Genomic DNA, 27,830 nt, shown 5'->3' with positions numbered 1-27,830 from the left:
TTAGGGTTCATTATACAGATCCGGTGTAAAAACGGAATACAGAATTCGCAATCAGGTTCAGTACATAGCTGAATATCCATAGAGTCGTCTTTTTTTATGTTTGGTATGTATTTAATCATTCAATAAAGATACCGTACCTGACAGCTCCCAGTTAGAATGTGTCCTAATTTTAATATTATTATGGACTTCCAACTAATTAATGATATCTATAGGTCTCATTGCCCTATGACCATTTTGGGTGAATCATCCCTTACAACTGCTTCAAAGGAAAGTTTGCTCTATATATATGGATTATGAATGTCTATGAAGGTTTTATCCTTCTTCCCGGTATGTATTCCTCTTCCTCCTCTATGAAAACTTCTAAGAAGTCTTAAGAGACTATCTAACCACCCGCCTTATTTTATAGTGATACCATATATGAACCCCTGATGAAGTTGTGTCGATGAAGCGCGTTGGGTTACATCACTTACGGTCTCACCATTACACCCTACAAAGTGCACACCTGTAAAGGTGAGGGTGATTTTTCAAAAGGTTTAAACTGATAGGAAACTCACTGACTGTACCTGGATGTATTTAAAAAAAAAAAAGGTTCATATGAATTTATGTAATTTTATTGTACATTTTTAATAAAATTGAATTGGTATCATATCTAATTGAGCCATTTTGGCCATTTCCTGTCTCGGATGTTTTTTGGTGTGAGGGTATACTTACAGGTGACACCGATTTATAAGAACCCACACTGTGGAAGAATATTTATTGGAAATACCAAAATCTGAGTGTTTCAGAAGGTTTTACTAAGCGCATTCGGTATTTGTTTTGTGTGTGTATATATATATATATATATATATATATATATATGTAATAATGAAGTCAAGAATCCAGCACTAGCTGTTATCTAATAAGGTATCTTGCTCCAGTGCCCTCCAGGGGATTGCTGTCCCAATGTATGCTGGCAGGATGGCGGCACTCAGAGACTTCCAATAGCTGCAAAACGTGCTTTTTATTATCAACGTTTGGGGCCCATGCCCGTCATCAGATTGTTATCCTGACGACAGGCATGGGCCAGAAACTTTGATAATAAAATATATATGAGTATGTGACAGACAGCGGCACTCCACACCGCAATAATGAACACCATACAGGAGGTATGTTTCAACGTTTCTATGCTTAAACACTATATACAGCATTTTTAGCAGGACGTCGTATATTGGGGGTCATTCCGAGTTGTTCGCTCGGTAAAAATCTTCGCATCGCAGCGATTTTCCGCTTAATGCGCATGCGCAATGTCCGCACTGCGACTGCGCCAAGTAAATTTGCTATGCACTTAGTAATTTTACTCACGGCTTTTTCATCGGTCTGGCGATCGTAATGTGATTGTCAGGAAATGGGTGTTACTGGGCGGAAACAGGCCGTTTTATGGGCGTGTGGGAAAAAACGCTACCGTTTCCGGAAAAAACGCAGGAGTGGCCGGAGAAACGGAGGAGTGTCTGGGCGAACGCTGGGAGTGTTTGTGACGTCAAACCAGGAACGACAAGCACTGAACTGATCGCAGATGCCGAGTAAGTCTGAAGCTACTCAGAAACTGCTACGAGGTGTGTAATCGCAATATTGCGAATACTTCGTTCGCAATTTTAAGATGCTAAGATTCACTCCCAGTAGGCGGCGGCTTAGCGTGAGCAACTCTGCTAAAATCGCCTTGCGAGCGAACAACTCGGAATGACCTCCATTATGTGGAGTGCTATTTCAGGCACACCATGTTGTAGCTGTGGCCAGGCTGCTGTGGCTTTGACTTAAGGGCCCCATACACTTACGCGACATGTTGCAGGCGATCACCCCGGCAGCCTCCCGGGGGGCAGGATCGCCAAAGATACAGCGTATGCTGTCCTTTTGCATACGATGTCTCTTGGGCGATTCCAGCCATGCCTGCGGGGTCGGACATGATTGAGTGTGCAGCACATTCAATCTGGAGGATTCCGATTCGATGCTCATAGGAACACGCATCGGAGCGGAGCGGAAACACCTCCAAAATGCCCGATTTCATCTGGTATATTGGGCCGCATGCCCGAAATCGGATGAAATCGGATATTATCGTCTTAGTGTATGGGGCCCTTAACTAAGCATTTTCAGGCTGCTGCAGCTGGCTGGGGCCAATCTGGCGCTGTAGCCCCATAAATCTGTGTATATGTGGATGGATAGATAGATATATAGATAGATAGATAGATAGTTCTATATAAATATGTATATATACACAATTATGTGCAAAAGTTTTAGGCACATTTTAGGTGTGGAATAAATGTAAATGCTTTAAAAAAATAGAAGTGTTCCTGTGATGTTTATCTCCACTGTGCTTGCTCCTTGTCACCCAAATGCCCCCAACCCCGCTTATCCCACCTTGGTCCCATCTCTGTTTTCATTGTCGAATATGATAAGTTGCACTCACACCAGGGCCATCTTTTCATATGGGCTCAATGGACTCTTGCCCAAGGGCCCCAGGAGTATAAGGGCCCTAGGCTGATAGCTGAGAGTTCCCTCTTTCCAGGGATACCAGATTTTTGAAAATCGTCCCTGGGGAACCGGAGATATCCGACTTGAAAGCAGTGGTCCCCATCCAAGCCTGTTAATTGCTGTTCCCAGCCAGATATCTCGGGTTCTGTCTGATTTAGAGTTTTTCTGAAGGTATAATCCAAAAGCTGTGACTCTCCCCTTTTGGTGGACACTAGCAGCTTGTCTCTACTATGCCCAGAACCAGAGATATCAGCCTTCAAGCAGCTGGTCCCTGCTCCAGCTCAACACGTCTAATATGCAGTTTGAGATTTTCATTGGTGAATTGCTCTGGCTCCTGAAGTCTGATGCCCAAGTCCCCATAACCTTCTGAAAGGTGGGATTATCTAGTTTTGTATCCCATTCAAAGCTAAGAAATATATTTTCAGGAACTTGAGATATCTGCAGTCAAGCAAGCTGCCCTCCCACCGGAAAATGATAAATATTAAACCCACTCCACTATCCACCCCTCCCCTATGTATTAAACACCCCCTACCACCCTGGAAATCATGTACCAGGGCTTCTTCATTCAGCCCAATGCCTGTTTCTACAGTTTAGCCCCATCTGTGCAGTAAAGGAATAATTGTAAGAAATTACTGCTCCAGGTCCTACATGCTGAGTGAAAGATAGAACACCCCCTACCGCCTGCGGGACATCAAAGCTGCCGCTGATAGCACCCCCCACCCCTACCACTGGAGGATGGGTAGGGGCCCACTGCATTGCTGTGCCCAGGGGCCTACACTGCTGTTAAGACAACCCTGACTCACACTGTAATTGTATTGGAGAATGACTTCATTGTATGTGTATTTTTGTGACTGCAAAGAAACATTTACTATATTAAAACAAGAGAATATCAATTGGAGTCAGACCTTTGGAGGAGGATGAATGAGTAGGAACAACGGAGCTGTGCTGATTCCGGGAGTCTGTGACCCGGAAATGGAAGTGGACACGCGTGTGTGAGTAGTGGTGTGTGAGTGGTGCCGGTGGAGGGGGCCGGAGCCAAGTGCTGGAGCCGGGTGACGGAGGTTGCCGTAACAGGTGCAGGAGCCGGAGAGGGGTAGCGGGTGCCAGAGAGGGGGGACAGAGCCAGTGAGCGGAGCGTGCAGCAAGGGTAAGAGCTGCCGCTTCCACTCTGTTTGTATTAATTTGTATTAAGCTTTGTGTGTGTGCGTGTGTGAGTGTTTTCCAGGGCTGCCGGGTGGCACTGCTGCAGCTGGTCCGAGTGCTGCTGCCGACACAGCCTGACTGCTGACATTACTACTGCTGCTGCTAGAGGAGCCTGCTGTGCGGGGCCAGGAACTGCTACTGCATAAGAAAAAAGGATCAGCAGGCGCACAAGGAAGATAAATATAAGACTAACTTAATTACTGTTTAATTGACTGTATTGTATTATCCTATATATATATATATATTGTCCCTTTTTTATTAATTTTTTTTATTATATTTATTTGTTATTCTCTCTATTTTTTTTTTCTAAAGGTAACAGGGAGTTAGCAGAAATGGGAGGGGCCGTGATTGAAAATCTCACTCAGTGCGTGTCGTGCATGATGTATGTGCACCTGGAACAACAGTCTGAGTGCGGGTACATCTGTACGACATGTGAGCGAACGACAGCCCTGGAAGCCCAGGTAACTGATCTAGAGCGGACTGTTACGCAACTGAGGGACATTCACAATCTCGTGCAAAGTTTAGATGGCAGCGGCGGAGTTGCAGGGGGGAACCACTGGTAGATGAGGAAGATCAGGTAGACAGCTGGGTCACGGTTAGAAGGAAAAAGAAGAGGGGGAGACAGGACAGCTCTGATCTGTCAAACCCCAATAAATTTGCCCGACTGGACGAGGATTCTGCTGATGGCAGTGAGGAAATGATGGAGCCGGAGGAGCCTGTTCACTTTAGCAACTGGAGGAGCGGTCCCCCCGGTAAAGATGGGAAAAAAGATAGTGAAGTACCTAATCAGATAGTGGCGGTAGAGGATTTTGTTATCAGGAAGACGGACCATGAAATCTGCTACCCTGACCGTGATTGTCGTACAGTCTGTTGTCTCCCGGGTGCTCGGTACGGCACATCGCGGACCGGGTAGACAGATTGTTGCGAGGGGCTGGTAAAGACCCAGCGGTCTTGGTGCATGTCGGCACCAACAACAAAATTAGTGGTATGTGGGATGTCCTTAAGAAAGACTATAGGGAATTAGGCAAGAAACTTAAGGCAAGGACATCTAGGGTAATAATCTTCTAAATATTACCAGTGCCATGCACTAGTCCAGAGAGACAGATGTGTTCTTGGAATACTGAGCGGACTTCTCAGTCAGGCGCCATCTTTTTTGTCGCAATGGATTGCACCTGAATGAGGAGTGGGCTGTGGTGCTGGGGGGCAGGATGGTTAGAGGGTTGGAGGAGCTTTTAAACTAGGAGCCTAGGGCGAGGGTTTAGCTAGAACAGTGAGAGCAGTAAGGATGGGGGTAGTGAACAAAATGGGGGTGGTGAAGGGGGGAGGAAAAGCTCAGCCGGCAAGGGTAATTGCAGGGGTATTGACACAGGAATTACCGACAAAGGTATTGCCCATGGCATCCCTAAGTTATTAACTTATGACGATTATGGTTCAACAGTACGGAATATAGAAAAGATGTCCATAGCATTAGGGGGAACACCTTCATCAGGGTGGGGGGTTTAGAAAGGCCTAATAGGTCAAATGGGGATAGTAATAAAATAGGCTGTATTAAGTATGATGGGGTGCTAAGGGAGCGAAGAGAATAACAGTCAGTAGGAGTAATTCTAGAAAGGCACTTGTAAATAAGGATAACATACCATTAAAACAAACGGGCAAGGAAAATATTAAGCTAAAATGTATGCTTGCGAATGCAAGAAGCCTATCAGGTAAAATGGGGGAATTGGAATGGCTTGTATCAAAAAATCAATATGATATTATAGGTATTACGGAAACATGGTGGGACGACTCCCACGACTGGGTTGCAAATTTGGAGGGAAATTCACTTTTCAGGAGGGATAGGGCTACCAAGAGGGGAGGAGGGGTATGTCTCTATGTAAAACCATCCCTAAAACCAAACATAATAGATGTTTTTTACGAGGGGACAGGAGATAACGTGGAATCGCTATGGGTTGTAATCACAAGTGGGGCATTGAAGCAATAAAACTGGTCATTGGCAGTTTCAACCGGATATTAGCGTACATGACAAGGAACATCTTTTACAGCAAACTGAAAAAGCTGCGGGAATGGGGGACATCCTAGAGATAGGGGATTTCAAATATCCTGATATAAATTGGAATAACGATTCGTATGTAAAAGCTAGGAGCAGCAGGTTTCCAAACACATTAAAAGATCAGTACTTGTCTCAATTAGTCGAGGACCCAACCAGAGGTAATAATATCCTGGACCTAGTTATTACCAATAATGTAGACATTATATCGGACATTACAGTTGGGGAGACCTTGGGAAACAGTGACCACTATATGATCACATTCGACATCAGTTTCAAGAAACATAGCTATAAGACAGGGGTGGGGAACCTCAGGCGCGCAGGTCATATAAGGCCCGCAAAGCCACTTTATCCGGCCCTCCCAGGCTCACCTAACCAAGGGAGATGCCGGGCGCCCGCTGAGATTTTGTTACTAGTTATTTTCGTTATTGTCGTTTTGTGCCTGTCTCAGCATATTGAAGTTAGCTTTTCTAAAGTTAAATGTTTCAGTTGTTCCCTTATATTATAAGGGAACAACTAAAACATTTAACTTTAGAAAAGCTAACTTCAATATGCTGAGACAGGCACAAAGCGACAATGACTGGGAAGTCTAATTTCAGGGTAAGGACACTTCGGAAATGTGGGATGCTTTAAAATGGTTACATGATAGCAATATTCACAAATTCATTCCCATGGGCAATAAACGCAGGAGTACTAAACACAAACCAATGTGGCTTAATAAGGAGGTCAAAAAGGAAATGGCTAATAAGTCGTGCTTTCAAAGTATTTAAATCAGTTGGAGGGGAGGAGGCATTCCAGTATTACAAGGAATGCAATAAAAGGCGTAAAATGGTAATAAGAGCAGCTAAACTTGTTAATGAAAAGCAAATCGCTATAGAGAGTAAAGACAATTCTAAAAAGTTTTATAACTACATAAACAGTAAAAGGACAAAAAAGGAGAATGTAGGCCCATTAAAATATGAACTGGGGGCCTTGATAAACAATGACAAAATAAAAGCGGATATACTGAACAAGTTTTTTTCATCCTTTATTCACCAGGGAGGATCAGAAGGTGATAGTAGTGCATAACGACAGTGAAGGTAATGACTCTTGGCTAGATGCTTTTCTAAGTGAGGAAGTAGTCCTGGGGTAAATTTACTAAGGTGGGAGATTTTTAGAACTGGTGATGTTGCCCATAGCAACCAATCAGATTATATCTATTATCTGCTAGAAGCAGCTAGATAAATGGTAAGTAGAATCTGATTGGTTGCCATGGGCAACATCATCAGTTCTAAAAATCTCCCACCTTAGTAAATTTACCCCCTGGAGAGGCTAAGCAATATAAAGATTAATAAATCACCGGGCCCAGATGGTTTTCACCCGAGAGTTATTATGGAGTTTAGGGCACAGCTAGAAAAACCCTTATACTTGATTTTCTATAGTTCAATTAGATCAGGTATGGTACCGAGGGACTGGCGTATAGCGGAAGTAGTGCCCTTATTTAAAAAGGAATCTAAAAATCACCCTGGGAATTATAGACCAGTTAGTATAACCTCTATAGTGGGTAAAATATTGGAAGGAATTTTGAGAGATAGCATACAGGATTATCTGCAGGTTAATAGATTATTAGCAAGAGTCAGCACGGGTTTGTAAGGGAGAGATCATGTCAAACTAACTTAATTAGCTTCTACGAGGAAGTGAGCGATAATCTCGACCAAGGCAATGCAGTGGATGTTGTCTTTTTAGATTTTGCAAAAGCCTTCGATACAGTGCCTTACAGGAGACTGATCATCAAATTAAGGGAACTTGGCATAGGATATTCTATTTGTACATGCATAGGTAATTGGCTGGATAACAGAATACAAAGAGTAGTGGTCAACGGGACCTTCTCCATCTGGGCACCAGTAGTCAGCGGAATACCACAAGGGTCCGTACTTGGCCCACTACTGTTCAATATATTTATTAATGATCTAGGAATAGGTCTGGGTATCACAGTTTCAATCTTTGCAGATGATACCAAACTGTGTAAGGTAATTAATTCAGAAAGTGATGTGGAGTCTCTACAGAATGACTTACTTAAGCTTGAAACCTGGGCGTCTAAATGGGGAATGAGGTTCAATATTGAAAAATGCTAATTTATGCACTTTGGGATTAAAAACAAACTTGCATCCTACACACTTAATGGGCTAAATGTAGGGGTAACAGTAGTGGAAAAAGATTTGGGGGTGCTCATAGATAATAGGCTTAATAACAGTCAACAATGTCAAAATGCAGCAAAGAAGGCAAGTAAAGTGCTCACATGCATAAAACGGGGTATGGAACAAGGGATGAGGATGTAATCCTGCCGTTGTACAAATCATTGGTACGTCCGCACCTGGAATATTGTGTTCAGTTTTTGGCACCATATTATAAAAAAGATATCGGGGAACTCGAAAGAGTGCAAAGGCGAGCTACTAAGCTGATAAAAAGGTTAGAGACATTGGAGTATGAGAAAAGGCTTACTAGATTAAATATGTATTCCCTTGAAAAGAGAAGACTAAGAGGAGACATTGGCCCTCATTCCGAGTTGTTCGCTCGCTAGCTGCTTTTAGCAGCATTGCAAACGCTAGGCCGCCTCCCTCTGGTAGCGTATCTTAGCTTAGCAGAATAGCGAACGAAAGATTAGCAGAACTGCTACTAAAAAAATTCATGCAGTTTCTGAGTAGCTCCAGACCTACTCCTAGACTGCGATCACCTCAGTCCGTTTAGTTCCTGATTTGACATCACAAACACGCCCTGTGTTCGGCCAGCTACTCCCCCGTTTCTCCAGCCACTCCTGCGTTTTTACCTGGCACACCTGCGATTTTTAGCACACTCCCTGAAAACGGCCAGTTACCTCCCTGAAACGCCCCTTTCCTGTCAATCACTCACCGATCAACAGTGCGAATGAAAAGCGCTGCACGAACACCAGCAAATCTACTAAGTTTTGTGTTAAATAACTTCGCGTATGCGCGCTGCGTACCATGCGCATGCGCATTTTCCACCTAATCACTGCGTTGCGAGAAAACGGCAACGAGCGAAAAACTCGGAATGACCACCATTATTAATATCTTCAAATATGTAAAGGGTCAATACAGAGAGTTAGCAGGGGATTGGTTTATTAATAGAAGTCTCTATAGGCAGAGGTCCCGCTAGGCGCCATGGTGCCCGGAGCAAGGGTATGTTTTGACGCCCCCCCCCCCCCCCTTTGTACTGAATTGGGGGCCTGCCCAACATGTGGTGGCATGTTATATTTGAAAATAAAAAAATACTTAAAAAGTCTAAATTGGTGACAGGACCGTGTAACGCTCGGGGCGAAAGTTCCCTTTGAGCCCCCCCCCCAAGTTTAAAATAGGGTTGGGGATTCATGGGGAAGGGATGTGACCACATAATAGTACCAATTCACATTACACCGCACAGTAGAGACCGTTAATCACTTTGCATCACACAGTAGAGACCGTTATTCACGTTACACCACACAGTAGAGACTCTTATACACGTTACACCACAGAAGAGCCATTTATACACATTGTGCCACAGCAGAGCCGCTTATGGGGGTCATTCCGAGTTGATCGCTCGCTAGCAGTTTTCAGCAGCCATGCAAACGCATAGTCGCCACCCACGGGGGAGTATATTTTCGCTTTGCAGGAGTGCGAGCGCCTGTGCAGCAGAGCGCCTGCAAACACATTTTGTGCAAAACAAGACCAGCCCTGTAGTTACTTATCCTGTGCAATGATTGCTGCGACGAGTGACACGGTAATGACGTCAGATACCCGCCCAGCAAACGCCCGGCCATGCCTGCGTTTTTCCAAACACTCCCAGAAAACGGTCAGTTGACACCCATAAACGTCCTCCTTATGTCAATCTCCTTGCGTTCGGCTGTGCAATTGGAATCTTCGCTAGAACCAGTGCAAAACCACAATGGATTTCGTACCCATACGACGCACGTGCGCATTGCGGTGCATACGCATGCGCAGATTAGCTGTTTTTTTCACTGATCGCTACGCAGCAAACAACAGCAGATAGCGATCAACTCGGAATGACCCCCTATATACGTTACACCACAGTAGAGCCACTTATACACATTACGTCACACAGTAGAGCCACTTATACATGTTACACCACAGTAGAGTCGCTTATACACGTTACACCACAGAAGAGCCATTTATATATGTTATGTTACAGCTTTTAATGCAGAGGTGCTGCAGCATCAATGTGGAGAGAGATTCTGTAGCAGCCAGGTCAGAGAGGGGTGCAGGGAGAGGTCTGCAGCATCTGAGGCAGAAAGTGGTGCTGCAGCCGCCGGGGAAGAAAGAGGTGCTGCAACAGCTGGGGCAGAGAGAGGTGCTGCAGCAGCCATGGCAGAAAAAGGTGCTGCAACAGTGAGGGCTGCAGGACAAAAGTAACCTGGCTGCACAGCTACAAGCAGACAATGGGCAATATTTACTAATATTCGTGTTTAAGTCGGTTTGTGTAGTGTTTAAACTCGTTTTGTATCGGGTGCATTTTCATGCAACTTTTTGAATCCATATACGCAAAGTTATGAAGCAGTCGACTTTATGTTTTTCGTGTTTTCCGATGTCGATGCCAGTCGGTTTTTTTGGGCACATTTACGGCCGTCATTGTCGTTTGCGTTCGTGATTTTGTTTTTTTTCCTGTTTTTTTTTCTAAGTTAAACGCGGCAGGGTTTTTTTTTTCCCGCCGCCACATTTTCACTTTCAGTTTCGTTTTTCATCCCCGTTCGTGATTGGTTGTGTTTCAGATGGTAGGAGTGTCTGTGCGCAACCATATAAATACGCCCCAAACCGTCCGCACCTCGTAGGTTTAGTTAGTGGTGAGGAGGAGGGAGGTTGTGCTGTGGAGGTAGGTGAATTTGTGGTTTGGTGAGGAGTGTTGGTAGCGATTTCTGAGTGTGGTATTGTGTTTGAAAGTGGTCTTGTCATTCTTGTAGTCTTGTATTTTGTGGTTTTGTCTCATTTTTAGTCCAAGTTATTTTTCTTTATAGTCCCTTGTCAGTGTGTGTGTGTGTGTGTGTGTGTGTGTGTGTGTGTGTGTGTGTGTGTGAGTTGTGTAGTGGTAGTGGAGGAGTGTGTTGTTTGTCTTTTTTTTTTCTGTGTTAACTGTTTAGACACACAATTATGTGTGACTCAGAGGTGGGTGAGGTGGAGGGTGTGAGTGAGGGGGAGGAGGTCGGTCAGGTGGAGGAGGTGAGTGTTAGTGAGGTTAGTGAGGTGGAGGAGGTGGGTGAGGTTGATGCAGCAGCCTCAAGTGATAGTGACAGTCAGAGTGCTCCGCAGCCATGCACCACTACTAAGACTGGGCGGAATGTAAAGTTTAGTTTTGCAGAAAATGTGGCCTTGGTGCGTGAGCTGATGAAGTATCAGAGGCAGCTATTTGCCCTGAGTCCGCCAAGGTGCCAATACGGAGGAAGACGGTGTTGTGGGCGAAAGTTGTTGCTGCTGTCAATAGTGAGGGGGTGGTCAAGCGGACGGAGGACACGTGCCGCAAACGGTACTATGACATAAAGCAACGTGTCAAGTCCAAAATGGCCAAGGAGGCGAAGTCGGCTCGAAAAACCGGTGGTGGGCAGCCCTATATTGCAAGATATCTGGAGTATGCAGAGCCCATGCGAAGTGTCATACCTTCTGAAGTAGTCTCTGCAACCCATGTCCGGGATTCCGATAGGCCCAGGAAGAATGGTGAGCATGTGTATTTGCATTTACATTCTATGACCTTATTTTTTTTTTTTTTAAATGTGTGTCATGTGACTTTGCATATTACTCCCATCTTCAAGTGTGTGTCAGCAAATACATTGTTTTGGTTAATGTTTTATACAAAAGCCAATGTAACATCTTACTTTATTGTATGTCATGTGTTTTTATGAAAGATATTTTGCATGTGTAGTTTGGACTTGGTGTGTCTCTGAATTGTCCTGCAATAATGTTTTCCTTTTGGGCCTTTTTTTAAATAATTGTGACTATGTTTTATATTTATGTGATCCATGTGCAATGTTTCAAAAACAGTGGTTGTCATGTTAGAGGCTGGAGTAGTGGAAAGTGGTTTGGAAACCACTTACATGTGTAATGTCATTATTAGATAATGTAATATTTTTTAACAAAATACCACTATTTCTTTGTTAATTTTTAGTTTGTATTTGTACCGTGACACCACACTGCAGTGTAATTTTTAAAATATTTATACATTTTGGTTTGGCTCATATAGTGGTAATGTGTGATTGGAGTGCCACATCACAGAGCAATTTATATATTGCATTTGTAATATTTTTCCTTTCAATACAAAATGAAGATGTGTGTGTTTTTGGTTGGTAATGTTTTTTTTTACTTGTGGCCTATGTCAGTGTCCTGTACATGTTTTCCTGTGTTGATTTTTCCATAGTGCATATGTCTATTGGACAATGTTTATTGTTTTATGTATTGTATTTTTTGTTTCCGGTCCTTATGTTTTTATTAAAAATAAAGCAAGCATTTCTTAAAGAATAAATGTTTATAAGCATAATGGGTGGATGTATCAACAATAGCATGAATAATTTTTTTTTTTTTTTTTTATACAGTGTTTGAAAAAAGCAGTACTACTCGTCGGCCAGTAACTCCTATCACATCTGATGATGATGATGATGCTGCGGAAGCAGGTAAAGTGTCCATTGTAGTATAGGGTATGTTTGCAAAAGGAATGGCCATAACAAAATTGCACTTTCATTAATAGGTCCATCAAAAGAAGTATGGAGCAGCAGAAGTGGGACTTCTGTAAGACATCACCACAAAAAACCTGTGGCCAAAAGGAAAGCAAGGTCGTATGTCCAGGGCCAACCACAGCAGGCTACCCCGCCACGAAGATTATCATCCGTATGTTCTGTCCCCCCACTCCAAATTTTGGACACACCTCCAAGACGTCATCCACACTCCCCTCATCTTGATTGTGAGTATCAAACTGAAATAAATGTAAACAATTTCAGAACGTAATCCAACTTTTTCTTAACCGCATTAAGTCAAAACACATCAAAAACTTAGATACTTACCGCAGTAAGTAAAACCTGAAATGGAATCCAAGCTAAATGGCCTTGTCCACATCCAGTAAAGATATGTATGTCCACTTGAGCCATACAGTATCACATTGTGTGTAAGATGCTGCAACAAAAAAAATCATGTTTTTTTTAGAAAAAAGTAAGGTTGTTTTTCCAAATTTCACATGTGTGTTTGAGGTAACATTGCAAAATACATATAAAAACATTACTATGTTTGTTTGATCAAAGCTATAAGGTAACACATTATGGATTCCAATGTGTTTTTATGGTGGAGTATGTGTGAGCTACAATAAAACTAAAGTGTTTGCTTTCACAATTAAGTAACCAGACACATTTGCCACAAACAGGCATATGTATGTATTTAAGTTATGAGTGATGATGTTGCTAGGCAGAATATTTGAAAGCAACAGTGAATGACGTGTTCCATGTGTAGTGATTTGTTTACATTTCTCAAACATATTGATAGCTAACAGAGATTTGTTTAACATTTCAGCTTCTAGTCCTGGGAACAGCATCCCTCCGCAACAACAGCAACACAGTGACATAGAGGAGACAAACATCTTAGAAATGCAGCCATTAAGCCAAGGAATGAGCCCCCCAGCACCTGTGAGTACACCACCACAGCAAAGCACACCACCACCACAACACAGCCCAACAACACCAGTAACACAAGGCCCTGATCAGGTGTTTTGGACCATTTGGGCTAGACAGCAGGCCACTAATGAAGATTGCCTGCGTAGGCAGACACAAATGTTTGCAAGCCTACCATGTCACCTCAGAAGAATATCACGAAATCTGAGTAGACAAAATAAACAAACAACCAGAATTGGCAATACCATGGAACTCATGCGTACAGACATTACACAGGTCATGGGCAACTTACAGCGCATAATGGAAGAACAGCACAGACTAATGGAAGAACAGCACAGACAACAGCAAAGTTATATGAACATTTTTCAAAACAATCAAAAGATTAATGAAAGTTTATTCCGAATTGTAGACAATCAAAATGTTGCTACACGTGAACTCAATGCCACCCTCACTAACCTGAATGAAACACTCAGATCCATGCACCAACAGCAAACAAGCAGCAGTTCTGGTACGACTACTCCAAATATCACGCCAGTCTCATCACCACCAAGACGCTACACCAGAGCACAACAACATGACAGTGCTAAAGGCAAAGGGCAGGACAAGCAGCCACCCAAAAAAACATGAAAAAAAACAAATTAGACATTTCTGATAAGTTACTCTAAATAGTTAGTAAGTGTATGTTTGGCAAAATATATATAACACTTAGCTCCTTGACAATTTATACAACATCATTAATTATAAGTGGTACAAACAACATAAAATTTGTACGCACATTTATTCTTTACCATTTTTTTTGTATTGGAGGAGGGAAATGTTGATGGAGCCGCACATACATGTTAGCAGGAAGTAACCAGACCACTTGATTTTTTTCTAATCATTACTCTTTCTAGATTCCAATCATTCTCCTCTCCTGCACACACAATCATTGCCAGGCAGCCACATACATGTTAGCAGGAAGTAACCAGACCACTTGATTTTTTTCTAATCATTACTCTTTCTAGATTCCAATCATTCTCCTCTCCTGCACACACAATCATTGCCAGGCAGCCACATACATGTTAGCAGGAAGTAACCAGACCACTTGATTTTTTTCTAATCATTACTCTTTCTAGATTCCAATCATTCTCCTCTCCTGCACACACAATCATTGCCAGGCAGCCACATACATGTTAGCAGGAAGTAACCAGACCACTTGATTTTTTTCTAATCATTACTCTTTCTAGATTCCAATCATTCTCCTCTTCTGCACACACAATCATTGCCAGGCAGCCACATACATGTTAGCAGGAAGTAACCAGACCACTTGATTTTTTTCTAATCATTACTCTTTCTAGATTCCAATCATTCTCATATCCTGCAGACAATCCAAATTACAATGTTATTGATAACTATTTTACCTTTCTTCTCTATACAACATTACAAGAAGAACACAATTGAGTTGCGTAAAAAGCTTGTAATATGTTGGCATTGATTTTTTTTTAAAAACATTGACAAAATGAATGTCATTATTGTTGGGACATGTTTGTGTGTGTTAAAAATTAGTAAGAATGTTATTACACATGATGCAGAAACCAACAAATAAGAACTTTTTTACCAAAAAACAAAGAATGTGTATAATAATGTATATATGTGGCAAACTGTGTATTTACTTACACATCAGCAAGTTTACTGCAGCAAACATTAGGAAATAAATTATTTTTGATTACAGTAAGTTTGTGTCCCTTAAATATGACGGAGCATCACACATAGGGACACATGTATTCCTCAAGGCTAACATATTATATGTTGAGGAGTGTTTTTTTGGAACACAGGTTCTCAAACTCGGCAATCAGGACCCCACACAGTGCATGTTTTGCAGGTCTACTCACAGAATCACAAGTGACATAATTAGCTCCACCTGTGAACCTTTTAACATATGTCTGTGAGTAATTCATACACCTGTGCTTCTACTGGGTCACGTGAAAAACATGCACTGTGTGTGGTCCTGAGGGCCGAGTTTGTGAACTTGTGCATTAGGACGTTACACACAATGATAAAGTAAATTACTAAATGGATTATGTGTGCTTGTAATAAATTAGCACTGCAAGTTTACGATCACTTATCCAGACTTAATGCATGCCACTCATAATCTGTTGTTTTGAGTTTTAAAATACACACAATACACATGCGACATTTGTTTTGCATAAAGCGAGGGTATGTTTGTATGTGTCAAAGAGACAGACACATTCTGAGTAATGGTTTTGGCAATAAAAATGGCAAAACATCTATTTATGATTACACAACAAATGAAATAAGCAAACCAAACTTACCTTAGAAATAGCGAGTGATGAGCTCTTGCCTAACCTGCCTCCCTACATCTGTACTCCAAGTATCACCAGATGTCTCTAATTCCTCTGCTTGCTGGCTGCTTTCTTCCTCCTCCTCCTCCTCCTCAACATATGGCAGATGTTGTTGCAAACACATGTTATGAAGAAAGCAGCAGCAGAACACAATTTGAGTCACCTTGGAGGGACTATACAACAAAAGGCCACTAGACTTATCCAGACACCGAAACTTAGATTTCAGCACACCAAAACATCTTTCTATCACATTCCGCATGGACTTATGTGCATGATTGTAATTGTGTACAGCAGGGGTATCAGGTCGGGACAATGGAGTTAGAAGCCATGAGAAACAGCCATATCCTCCATCACCTAAAAGACAGATATAGTAACGTGATTCATGTTAAGATACAGCAACACATAAGTAACACACTGTGGGGCAGATGTATTAACCTGTAGAAGGCATAAGGAAGTGATAAACCAGTGATATGTGCAAGGTAATAAAGGCAGCAGACAATCTGTTCCTAAATGTTCATTTACATATTGGAGCTGATTGGCTGGTGCCTTTATCACCTTGCACATATCACTGGTTTCTCACTTCCTTATGCCTTCTACAGGTTAATACATCTGCACCTGTATTTGGACAAAGTATACGCAGGCCTACACCTATCAAATTACATACCCAGCAGCCATCCATCTGGCATTTGTCCGTCCTCAAACTTATCAAAGAGGGATGACTGACTGAGGATGAAGGAGTCATGGCAGCCCCCAGGGTAACCAGCAACAACACTCATTATTTTGAGATTTGCATCACAAACCACCTGCACATTTGTGGAGTGTTCGAAATGGCGATTAGTATATATGTGCTGCCTGCCCCTAGGTAGTCTCAGCTGAATGTGTGTGCAATCTATGGCTCCAAGCACATTGGGCATGCCAGCCAGCTCATATAAATCTACCCTGATGGCATGCCACTGAGACTCCTGGGTAGGGAAGCAGATTGAGGCCTCGATGTGGGGCTGCAAAACATCCAACACCTGTGTGTATATTTTAAAGAACAATAAACATGAGATTTTAGGACAGAACTGGCCACCGAGAAAGTAAAACAAACAAAAAACAGAAGAGGTAGTTAGGTATACATCACCTGTGTTAAGATTCTGGAAAATGAGGGCTGTGAGATTCCTATGACATCCCCAGACACAGCCTGAAAGCTGCCAGTAGCCAGAAAGTGCAACACAGCCAGGAGTTTGTGCAGGCCTGAGACAGAGCGAGAGCGTGCTGTCTCAGGGTCTAGGCCCAGTTTGACAAGGTCATACAGACGGAAAATGTTGTTACGATTTAGACGGAACATCTGTATGACCTTATCATCGGACAATGCGTTCAAGTTTAAACGCCCCCTAAAAAAACGAGGCCTGCGCAGCCTCCGCGGAACCTGTACAACCTGCTGACCATGTTCAGTTTCTTGGCCCTGGGTACTTACAGGCTGATGTCTGAATCTGAGGAATCCCACAGCACACAAAAGATCACTGGCCCACAGTCCTGCTGCCATTTCTGAGTGTAGGTGTATTGAAATGGGCCTAACATCCTTTTATAGGCATCCTAATTCAGGTGTGATTGATTTTTGAGTTGCAACACATGTAAACACGATTGAAAAAAGCAGGTCTATTTTTTTGCCGCTTTTTTTACCGATTCACAAAAAAATACGACCGCAATTGAGCACTCAGAAACTAACACCCAAATACGAATGAATAGTGAATTCCCGTATTGTATGAAATAACAGCCGCGTTTGACCGATGGTCTATTCATTCGTATTTCGGAACTTTGCAAATCAAACCATTACGAATAGTCCAAACACTGCCGAGATTGGTGCTTAGTGAATTCCCGGATTGGGACTTAGAAAAAAAAACACAAATCGGACAAACTCGAATTCTTAGTAAATATTGGCCAATGAGACATATAAAGAGGGTGGGCAGAGCTCCGGCATGTGCTGGAGGTCAGTGTCTCCTGCTGTCACCACTGACCTGACAATGTTCACCACCTAGTCTCTGAGTCAGTGTGTGCCCCATCTGCGCCCTATAACTTTTTTGGCGCCCGGAGCTTGCGCTCCACTGGAGCCACCCTTGCTACACCCCTGTCTATAGGACACGTGGGCACTCACTGAGGCTGGAGGAGAGAAATTTCCATATAAATCGTAGGAAGGGGTTTTTCACCGTAAGGGCAGTAAGGATTTGGAACTCCCTGCCAGAGAAGATAATAGTGGTGGACTCTGTAAATGCATTTAAAAACGGATTGGACAGTTTTCTAGCTGAGAAAAGTATCCAAGGCTATAGCATTTAATATACTAACATTAAGTATATGGGTGTGATACGACATATAGTTGTCAATAGGTACGAAACCATTATTTTGGCAGGTGCATTATAATGTGCACTGCTTAATACAGAATACAGGTTGAACCCGATGGGCTTTTTGCCTCTTTTTAACCTCATTAACTATGTTACTATGTTACTATCAATTAACAAGATGTAAAGTGAATTAACAGAAGATAATTCTAAATCAAATCAATATTTCTCATACGTCCTAGAGGATGCTGGGGTCCACTTCAGTACCATGGGGTAGAGACGGTTCCGCAGGAGCCATAGGCACTTTAAGACTTTTTCAGAGTGTGAACTGGCTCCTCCCTCTATGCCCCTCCTCCATACCTCAGTTTAGAAAATGTGCCCAGGCAGACTGGTCGCACTCTAGTGGAGCTCTACTGAGTTTCACTAAAAGACTTTATGTTAGGTTTTTTATTTTCAGGGAGACTGCTGGCAACAGTCTCCCTGCTTCGTGGGACTTAGGGTGTGTACACACGGTGAGATAATTTCTTTTGATTTTGACTATATAGTCAAAATCGCAAGACAAGTTAGTGCAGATCGCAAGGTGAAAGTCACCTTGCGATCCCGATGTGCGGTCCCGCCATGTCAGCATTGCAAGAAAAGATAGACTGTGCAGGCAAGTCAATCCTTGCTAGATCGGTGTACTATCTAGTTCATCTCACATAACAATGACATCTCACATAAGTCAAAATCTCACATAAGCCAAAATCGTAAGCACACATAGGGGGTCATTCCGAGCTGTTCGCTCGTTGCCGATTTTCGCAACGGAGCGATTAAGGCAAAAATGCGCATGCGCATGGTACGCAGTGCGCATGCGCTAAGTATTTTAGAACAAAACTTAGTAGATTTACTCACGTCCGAACGAAGAATTTTCATCGTTGAAGTGATCGGAGTATGATTGACAGGAAGTGGGTGTTTCTGGGCGGAAACTGTCCGTTTTCTGGGAGTGTGCGGAAAAACGCAGGCGTGCCAGGATAAAACACGGGAGTGTCTGGAGAAACGGGGGAGTGGCTGGCCGAACGCAGGGCGTGTTTGTGACGTCAAACCAGGAACGAAACGGGCTGAGCTGATCGCAGTGTAGGAGTAATTCTCGAGCTACTCAGAAACTGCTAAGAATTTTCTATTCGCAATTCTGCTAATCTTTCGTTTGCAATTCTGCTATGCTAAGATACACTCCCAGAGGGCGGCGGCCTAGCGTGTGCAATGCTGCAAAAATCTGCTAGCGAGCGAACAACTCGGAATGACCCCCTCAGTCCATATCTCAAGAAAAGTTAGTCAAACTCTGTGCTATCTGGGCTCCGGGGAGTTCAAGGGAAATCGCAAGTAAAAATCAGGCATAGCAAGGATCTCACCGTGTGTACACACCCTTAGGGGGAAGAAGTAGGAACCAACTTCCTGAAGAGTGTCATGGCTCTGCTTCTTGCTGACAGGACACCATTATCTCCTGTCCTGAAGGGTACTGAACACTAGCTGCGGCTATGCGCTCACTCCCACAGCACGCCGTCACCCCCCTAACAGAGCCAGAAGTCAGAAGACTGGTGAGTAATATTACCGGAGATCTGCAAGAGGGACCTCCGGTAATCGTGATGGCTCAAGGTACCGCGCAGTGTGCGGGAACGCTGCGCGAACATGCTCTCCATAACACAGGCACAGCAGGGTGCAGGGCGCGGGGGAAGGCACCCTGGGCAGCATGAAACCTACCCTTAAACTGGCAAAAGGTAGCATATGATGCCGTGGCACAGTCCTACACCCCTGCCAGTATAAAAAATATTGTGATAATTTCTGAGGGGAAACGCGTGAGCACTACTCACCCACGCACACCATTGCCTGTGCGTGGGTGAGTAGTGCTATTGAAAAGTGGTCAGAAAACTTGTCATCAGACATTGACACAATAGATAGAGACGAGATACTCCTAACGTTAGGTCATATCAAAGACGCTGCTGCATATATTCTGGAAGCTATGAAAGATATTGGTCTCTTGGGATCAAGAGCCGCTACCATGGCGATCTCAGCACGTAGGGCGTTGTGGATTCGCCAATGGAATGCTGACACAGATTCCAAAAGGAATATGGAGGCTCTCCCGTATAAAGGTGAGGCCTTGTTTGGCGATGGGCTGGATGCCTTAGTATCTGCGGCTACCGCAGGTAAATCTACATTTTTGCCTAATGCTCCTGCGCCGGCGAAAAAGACACATCACTCTCAGATGCAGTCCTTTCAGCCCAATAATTACAAAAAGGGTAAAGGTTCCCCTTTCTTTGCGGGTAAAGGAAGGGGAAAAGGTAAAAAAGCTAATAAAAAATCCACGTCCTCTCCTGGATCACAGGAGCAGAAATCAACCTCTGCTTATGCCAAATCTTCAGCATGATGCTGGGGCTCCCTTGCGGGAGTCCGTTCAAGTGGAGGCACGTCTGAAACTCTTTAGTCAGATTTGGGTTCAATCTGGCCTGGACCCGTGGGTCTTACATATAGTGTCCCATGGGTACAAGCTGGAGTTTCAAGACATTCCCCCTAGCGATGAGCGGGTTCGGTTTCTCGGAAACCGAACCCCCCCGAACTTCACGCTTTTTACACGGGTCCGAGGCAGACTCGGATCTTCCCGCCTTGCTCGGCTAACCCGAGCGCGCCCGAACGTCATCATCCCACTGTCGGATTCTCGCGAGGCTCGTATTCTATCGCGAGACTCGGATTCTATATAAGGAGCCGCGCGTCGCCGCCATTTTCACACGTGCATTGAGATTGATAGGGAGAGGACGTGGCTGGCGTCCTCTCCGTTTAGAGTAGACTAGAGAGTAGTAGAGAGTAGAGACACTTGATTTACTAATTTTGGGGAGCATATTAGGACGGAGTACTAATTGCTGATAGTGTGACCAGTGACCACCAGTTTAATTAATCCGTTCTCTGCCTGAAAAAAAACGATACACAGTGTGACACAGTCACATACCATATCTGTGCTCAGCCTCAGTGTGCCCTCAGTGTGCTGCATCATCTATGTAATACTGTATATCTGACTGTGCTGAGTGCTCACTGCTCACACAGCTTAATTGTGGGGGAGACTGGGGAGCAGTTATAGCAGGAGTACATATTTTAACAGTGCACACTTTTGCTGCCAGAGTGCCAGTGCCAGTGTGACTGACCAGTGACCACTGACCACCAGTATATTGTGATTGTCTGCCTGAAAAAGTTAAACACTCGTCGTGTGGTGTTTTTATTCTATAAACGCATTCTGCTGACAGTGTCCAGCAGGTCCGTCATTATATAATATATACCTGTCCGGCTGCAGTAGTGATATATATATATATTTTATATCATTATCATCCAGTCTATATTAGCACTGCAGCAGACGCAGTACGGTAGTCCACGGCTGTAGCTACCTCTGTGTCGGCAGTCGCTCGTCCATCCATAATTGTATACCACCTACCTGTGGTGTTTTTTTTTTTCTATCTTCTTGATACTAGTAGCTTACTTTAGGAGTCTGCAGTGCTGAGCTGACAGTGTCCAGCAGGTCCGTCATTATATAATATATACCTGTCCGGCTGCAGTAGTAATATATATATATTTTATATCTCATTATCATCCAGTCTATATTAGCAGCAGACGCAGTACGGTAGTCCACGGCTGTAGCTACCTCTGTGTCGGCAGTCGCTAGTCCATCCATAATTGTATACCACCTACCTGTGGTGTTTTTTTTTTTTTTCTATCTTCTTGATACTACTAGTAGCTTACTTTAGGAGTCTGCAGTGCTGAGCTGACAGTGTCCAGCAGGTCCGTCATTATATAATATATACCTGTCCGGCTGCAGTAGTGATATATATATATTTTTTATATCATTATCATCCAGTCTATATTAGCAGCAGACGCAGTACGGTAGTCCACGGCTGTAGCTACCTCTGTGTCGGCAGTCGCTAGTCCATCCATAATTGTATACCACCTACCTGTGGTGTTTTTTTTTTTTTTCTATCTTCTTGATACTACTAGTAGCTTACTTTAGGAGTCTGCAGTGCTGAGCTGACAGTGTCCAGCAGGTCCGTCATTATATAATATATACCTGTCCGGCTGCAGTAGTGATATATATATATATTTTTTATATCATTATCATCCAGTCTATATTAGCAGCAGACGCAGTACGGTAGTCCACGGCTGTAGCTACCTCTGTGTCGGCAGTCGCTCGTCCATCCATAATTGTATACCACCTACCTGTGGTGTTTTTTTTTTTTTCTATCTTCTTGATACTACTAGTAGCTTACTTTAGGAGTCTGCAGTGCTGAGCTGACAGTGTCCAGCAGGTCCGTCATTATATAATATATACCTGTCCGGCTGCAGTAGTGATATATATATATATATTTTTTATATCATTATCATCCAGTCTATATTAGCAGCAGACGCAGTACGGTAGTCCACGGCTGTAGCTACCTCTGTGTCGGCAGTCGCTAGTCCATCCATAATTGTATACCACCTACCTGTGGTGTTTTTTTTTTCTATCTTCTTGATACTACTAGTGGCTTACTTTAGGAGTCTGCAGTGCTGAGCTGACAGTGTCCAGCAGGTCCGTCATTATATGATATATACCTGTCCGGCTGCAGTAGTGATATATATATATATTTTTTATATCATTATCATCCAGTCTATATTAGCAGCAGACGCAGTACGGTAGTCCACGGCTGTAGCTACATCTGTGTCGGCAGTCGCTAGTCCATCTATAATTGTATACCACCTACCTGTGGTGTGTTTTTTTTTCTATCTTCTTGATACTACTAGTAGCTTACTTTAGGAGTCTGCAGTGCTGAGCTGACAGTGTCCAGCAGGTCCGTCATTATATAATATATACCTGTCCGGCTGCAGTAGTGATATATATATATATTTTTTATATCATTATCATCCAGTCTATATTAGCAGCAGACGCAGTACGGTAGTCCACGGCTGTAGCTACCTCTGTGTCGGCAGTCGCTCGTCAATCCATAAGTATACTAGTATCCATCCATCTCCATTGTTTACCTGAGGTGCCTTTTAGTTGTGCCTATTAAAATATGGAGAACAAAAATGTTGAGGTTCCAAAAATAGGGAAAGATCAAGATCGACTTCCACCTCGTGCTGAAGCTGCTGCCACTAGTCATGGCCGAGACGATGAAATGCCAGCAACGTCGTCTGCCAAGGCCGATGCCCAATGTCATAGTACAGAGCATGTAAAATCCAAAACACCAAATATCAGTAAAAAAAGGACTCAAAAATCTAAAATAAAATTGTCGGAGGAGAAGCGTAAACTTGCCAATATGCCATTTACCACACGGAGTGGCAAGGAACGGCTGAGGCCCTGGCCTATGTTCATGGCTAGTGGTTCAGCTTCACATGAGGATGGAAGCACTCAGCCTCTCGCTAGAAAAATGAAAAGACTCAAGCTGGCATAAGCACAGCAAAGAACTGTGCGTTCTTCGAAATCACAAATCCACAAGGAGAGTCCAATTGTGTCGTTTGCGATGCCTGACCTTCCCAACACTGGACGTGAAGAGCATGCGCCTTCCACCATTTGCACGCCCCCTGCAAGTGCTGGAAGGAGCACCCGCAGTCCAGTTCCTGATAGTCAGATTGAAGATGTCAGTGTTGAAGTACACCAGGATGAGGAGGATATGGGTGTTGCTGGCGCTGGGGAGGAAATTGACCAGGAGGATTCTGATGGTGCGGTGGTTTGTTTAAGTCAGGCACCCGGGGAGACACCTGTTGTCCGTGGGAGGAATAGGGCCATTGACATGCCTGGTGAAAATACCAAAAAAATCAGCTCTTCGGTGTGGAAGTATTTCAACAGAAATGCGGACAACATTTGTCAAGCCGTGTGTTGCCTTTGTCAAGCTGTAATAAGTAGGGGTAAGGACGTTAACCACCTCGGAACATCCTCCCTTATACGTCACCTGCAGCGCATTCATCATAAGTCAGTGACAAGTTCAAAAACTTTGGGCGACAGCGGAAGCAGTCCACTGACCAGTAAATCCCTTCCTCTTGTAACCAAGCTCACGCAAACCACCCCACCAACTCCCTCAGTGTCAATTTCCTCCTTCCCCAGGAATGCCAATAGTCCTGCAGGCCATGTCACTGGCAATTCTGACGAGTCCTCTCCTGCCTGGGATTCCTCTGATGCATCCTTGAGTGTAACGCCTACTGCTGCTGGCGCTGCTGTTGTTGCTGCTGGGAGTCGATGGTCATCCCAGAGGGGAAGTCGTACTCGTAAGACCACTTTTACTACTTCCACCAAGCAATTGACTGTCCAACAGTCCTTTGCGAGGAAGATGAAATATCACAGCAGTCATCCTGCTGCAAAGCGGATAACTGAGGCCTTGGCATCCTGGGCGGTGAGAAACGTGGTTCCGGTATCCATCATTACTGCAGAGGCAACTAGAGACTTGTTGGAGGTACTGTGTCCCCGGTACCAAATACCATCTAGGTTCCATTTCTCTAGGCAGGCGATACTGAAAATGTACACAGACCTCAGAAAAAGACTCACCAGTGTCCTAAAAAATGCAGTTGTACCCAATGTCCACTTAACCACGGACATGTGGACAAGTGGAGCAGGGCAGACTCAGGACTATATGACTGTGACAGCCCACTGGGTAGATGTATGGACTCCCGCCGCAAGAACAGCAGCGGCGGCACCAGTAGCAGCATCTCGCAAACGCCAACTCTTTCCTAGGCAGGCTACGCTTTGTATCACCGCTTTCCAGAATACGCACACAGCTAAAAACCTCTTACGGCAACTGAGGAAGATCATCGCAGAATGGCTTACCCCAATTGGACTCTCCTGTGGATTTGTGGCATCGGACAACGCCAGCAATATTGTGTGTGCATTAAATCTGGGCAAATTCCAGCACGTCCCATGTTTTGCACATACCTTGAATTTGGTGGTGCAGAATTATTTAAAAAACGAGAGGGGCGTGCAAGAGATGCTGTCGGTGGCCAGAAGAATTGCGGGACACTTTCGGCGTACAGGCACCACGTACAGAAGACTGGAGCACCACCAAAAATGCCTGAACCTGCCCTGCCATCATCTGAAGCAAGCAGTGGTAACGAGGTGGAATTCAACCCTCTATATGCTTCAGAGGTTGGAGGAGCAGCAAAAGGCCATTCAAGCCTATACAACTGAGCACGACATAGGAGGTGGAATGCACCTGTCTCAAGCGCAGTGGAGAATGATTTCAACGTTGTGCAAGGTTCTGCAACCTTTTGAACTTGCCACACGTGAAGTCAGTTCAGACACTGCCAGCCTGAGTCAGGTCATTCCCCTCATCAGGCTTTTGCAGAAGAAGCTGGAGACATTGAAGGAGGAGCTAACACAGAGCGATTCCGCTAGGCATGTGGGACTTGTGGATGGAGCCCTTAATTCGCTTAACAAGGATTCACGGGTGGTCAATCTGTTGAAATCAGAGCACTACATTTTGGCCACCGTGCTCGATCCTAGATTTAAAACCTACCTTGGATCTCTCTTTCCGGCAGACACAAGTCTGCTGGGGTTCAAAGAACTGCTGGTGACAAAATTGTCAAGTCAAGCGGAACGCGACCTGTCAACATCTCCTCCTTCACATTCTCCCGCAACTGGGGGTGCGAGGAAAAGGCTCAGAATTCCGAGCCCACCCGCTGGCGGTGATGCAGGGCAGTCTGGAGCGACTGCTGATGCTGACATCTGGTCCGGACTGAAGGACCTGCGAACGATTACGGACATGTCGTCTACTGTCACTGCATATGATTCTCTCCCCATTGAAAGAATGGTGGAGGATTATATGAGTGACCGCATCCAAGTAGGCACGTCAGACAGTCCGTACTTATACTGGCAGGAAAAAGAGGCAATTTGGAGGCCCTTGCACAAACTGGCTTTATTCTACCTAAGTTGCCCTCCCACAAGTGTGTACTCCGAAAGAGTGTTTAGTGCCGCCGCTCACCTTGTCAGCAATCGGCGTACGAGGTTACATCCAGAAAATGTGGAGAAGATGATGTTCATTAAAATGAATTATAATCAATTCCTCCGTGGAGACATTGACCAGCAGCAATTGCCTCCACAAAGTACACAGGGAGCTGAGATGGTGGATTCCAGTGGGGACGAATTGATAATCTGTGAGGAGGGGGATGTACACGGTGATATATCGGAGGATGATGATGAGGTGGACATCTTGCCTCTGTAGAGCCAGTTTGTGCAAGGAGAGATTAATTGCTTCTTTTTTGGTGGGGGTCCAAACCAACCCGTCATTTCAGTCACAGTCGTGTGGCAGACCCTGTCACTGAAATGATGGGTTGGTTAAAGTGTGCATGTCCTGTTTATACAACATAAGGGTGGGTGGGAGGGCCCAAGGACAATTCCATCTTGCGCCTCTTTTATCTTTCATTTTTCTTTGCGTCATGTGCTGTTTGGGGGGTGTTTTTTGGAAGGGCCATCCTGCGTGACACTGCAGTGCCACTCCTAGATGGGCCAGGTGTTTGTGTCGGCCACTAGGGTCGCTTAGCTTACTCACACAGTTACCTCATTGCGCCTCTTTTTTTCTTTGCGTCATGTGCTGTTTGGGGAGTGTTTTTTGGAAGGGCCATCCTGCGTGACACTGCAGTGCCACTCCTAGATGGGCCAGGTGTTTGTGTCGGCCACTAGGGTCGCTTAGCTTACTCACACAGCTACCTCATTGCGCCTCTTTTTTTCTTTGCGTCATGTGCTGTTTGGGGAGTGTTTTTTGGAAGGGCCATCCTGCGTGACACTGCAGTGACACTCCTAGATGGGCCAGGTGTTTGTGTCGGCCACTTGGGTCGCTTAGCTTAGCCATCCAGCGACCTCGGTGCAAATTTTAGGACTAAAAATAATATTGTGAGGTGTGAGGTGTTCAGAATAGACTGAAAATGAGTGGAAATTATGGTTATTGAGGTTAATAATACTTTGGGATCAAAATGACCCCCAAATTCTATGATTTAAGCTGTTTTTTAGGGTTTTTTGAAAAAAACACCCGAATCCAAAACACACCAGAATCCGACAAAAAAAATTCGGTGAGGTTTTGCCAAAACGCTTTCGAACCCAAAACACGGCCGCGGAACCGAACCCAAAACCAAAACACAAAACCCGAAAAATTTCCGGTGCTCATCACTAATTCCCCCATGACGATTATTCAAATCGGCCTTACCAGCTTCTATCCCAGACAGGGAAGTGGTATCAGCAGCAATACAAAAATTGTGTCAGGATCAAGTGATTGTCCTGGTTTCCTTGTTGCAACAAGGAGAAGGGTTTTATTCAAGCATTTTCGGAGTTCCAAAACCGGACGGCTCGGTCAGACCGATTCTAAATCTGAAAACACTGAATCTCTACCTGCAAAGGTTCAAATTCAAGATGGAATCTCTGAGGGCAGTGATTTCCAGTCTGGAGGAAAGGGACTTCATGGTGTCAGAGGACATAAAAGATGCCTTACATGTTCCTATCTATGCTCCACATCAAGCTTATCTGAGATTTGCAGTACAGGATTGTCATTACCAATTTCAGACGTTGCCGTTCGGACTCTCCATGGCACCGAGGGTGTTCACCAAGGTGATGGCGGAGATGATGGTCCTCCTTCGACAGCAAGGAGTCAATATAATTCCTTACCTGGACGATCTCCTGATAAAACCGAGATCCAGGGAAAGGTTGGTGCAGAACATTGCACTCTCCCTGACAGTACTTCAACAACACGGTTGGATCATAAGTTTTCCATAGTCACAGTTGGAACCGACGACAAGATTGTCCTTTCAGGGGATGATACTGG

The 27,830-nt window shown here is 44.2% G+C and overlaps 2 protein-coding genes across 10 annotated transcripts in view; both read left to right on the top strand.

Annotated features, from left to right (window-relative positions):
- The window catches only part of TP63 (tumor protein p63), an 875,477-nt gene that overhangs the window by 145,409 nt on the left and 702,238 nt on the right, over nucleotides 1-27,830 (top strand). The gene's annotated exons all lie outside the window — the stretch shown is intronic.
- On the top strand, nucleotides 12,328-14,771 carry LOC134911413 (uncharacterized). Its single transcript, XM_063919638.1, has 3 exons — nucleotides 12,328-12,401; nucleotides 12,476-12,688; nucleotides 13,288-14,771. Exon 3 carries the CDS (start codon nucleotides 13,362-13,364, stop codon nucleotides 14,010-14,012), a length of 651 nt encoding a protein of 216 aa, XP_063775708.1. The 5' UTR covers nucleotides 12,328-12,401; nucleotides 12,476-12,688; nucleotides 13,288-13,361; the 3' UTR covers nucleotides 14,013-14,771.

Source organism: Pseudophryne corroboree, chromosome 4 (genome assembly GCF_028390025.1).
Source record: "Pseudophryne corroboree isolate aPseCor3 chromosome 4, aPseCor3.hap2, whole genome shotgun sequence".
Taxonomy (NCBI): domain Eukaryota; kingdom Metazoa; phylum Chordata; class Amphibia; order Anura; family Myobatrachidae; genus Pseudophryne; species Pseudophryne corroboree.
Note: the sequence above shows the minus strand (reverse complement) of the source record. Positions and strands in the feature narration are given on the sequence as shown.

What these genes read in the sequence shown, in the direction of transcription:
- LOC134911413 (XM_063919638.1), top strand. Translation starts at nt 13,362, where the DNA reads ATGCAGCCATTAAGCCAAGGAATGAGCCCCCCAGCACCTGTGAGTACA.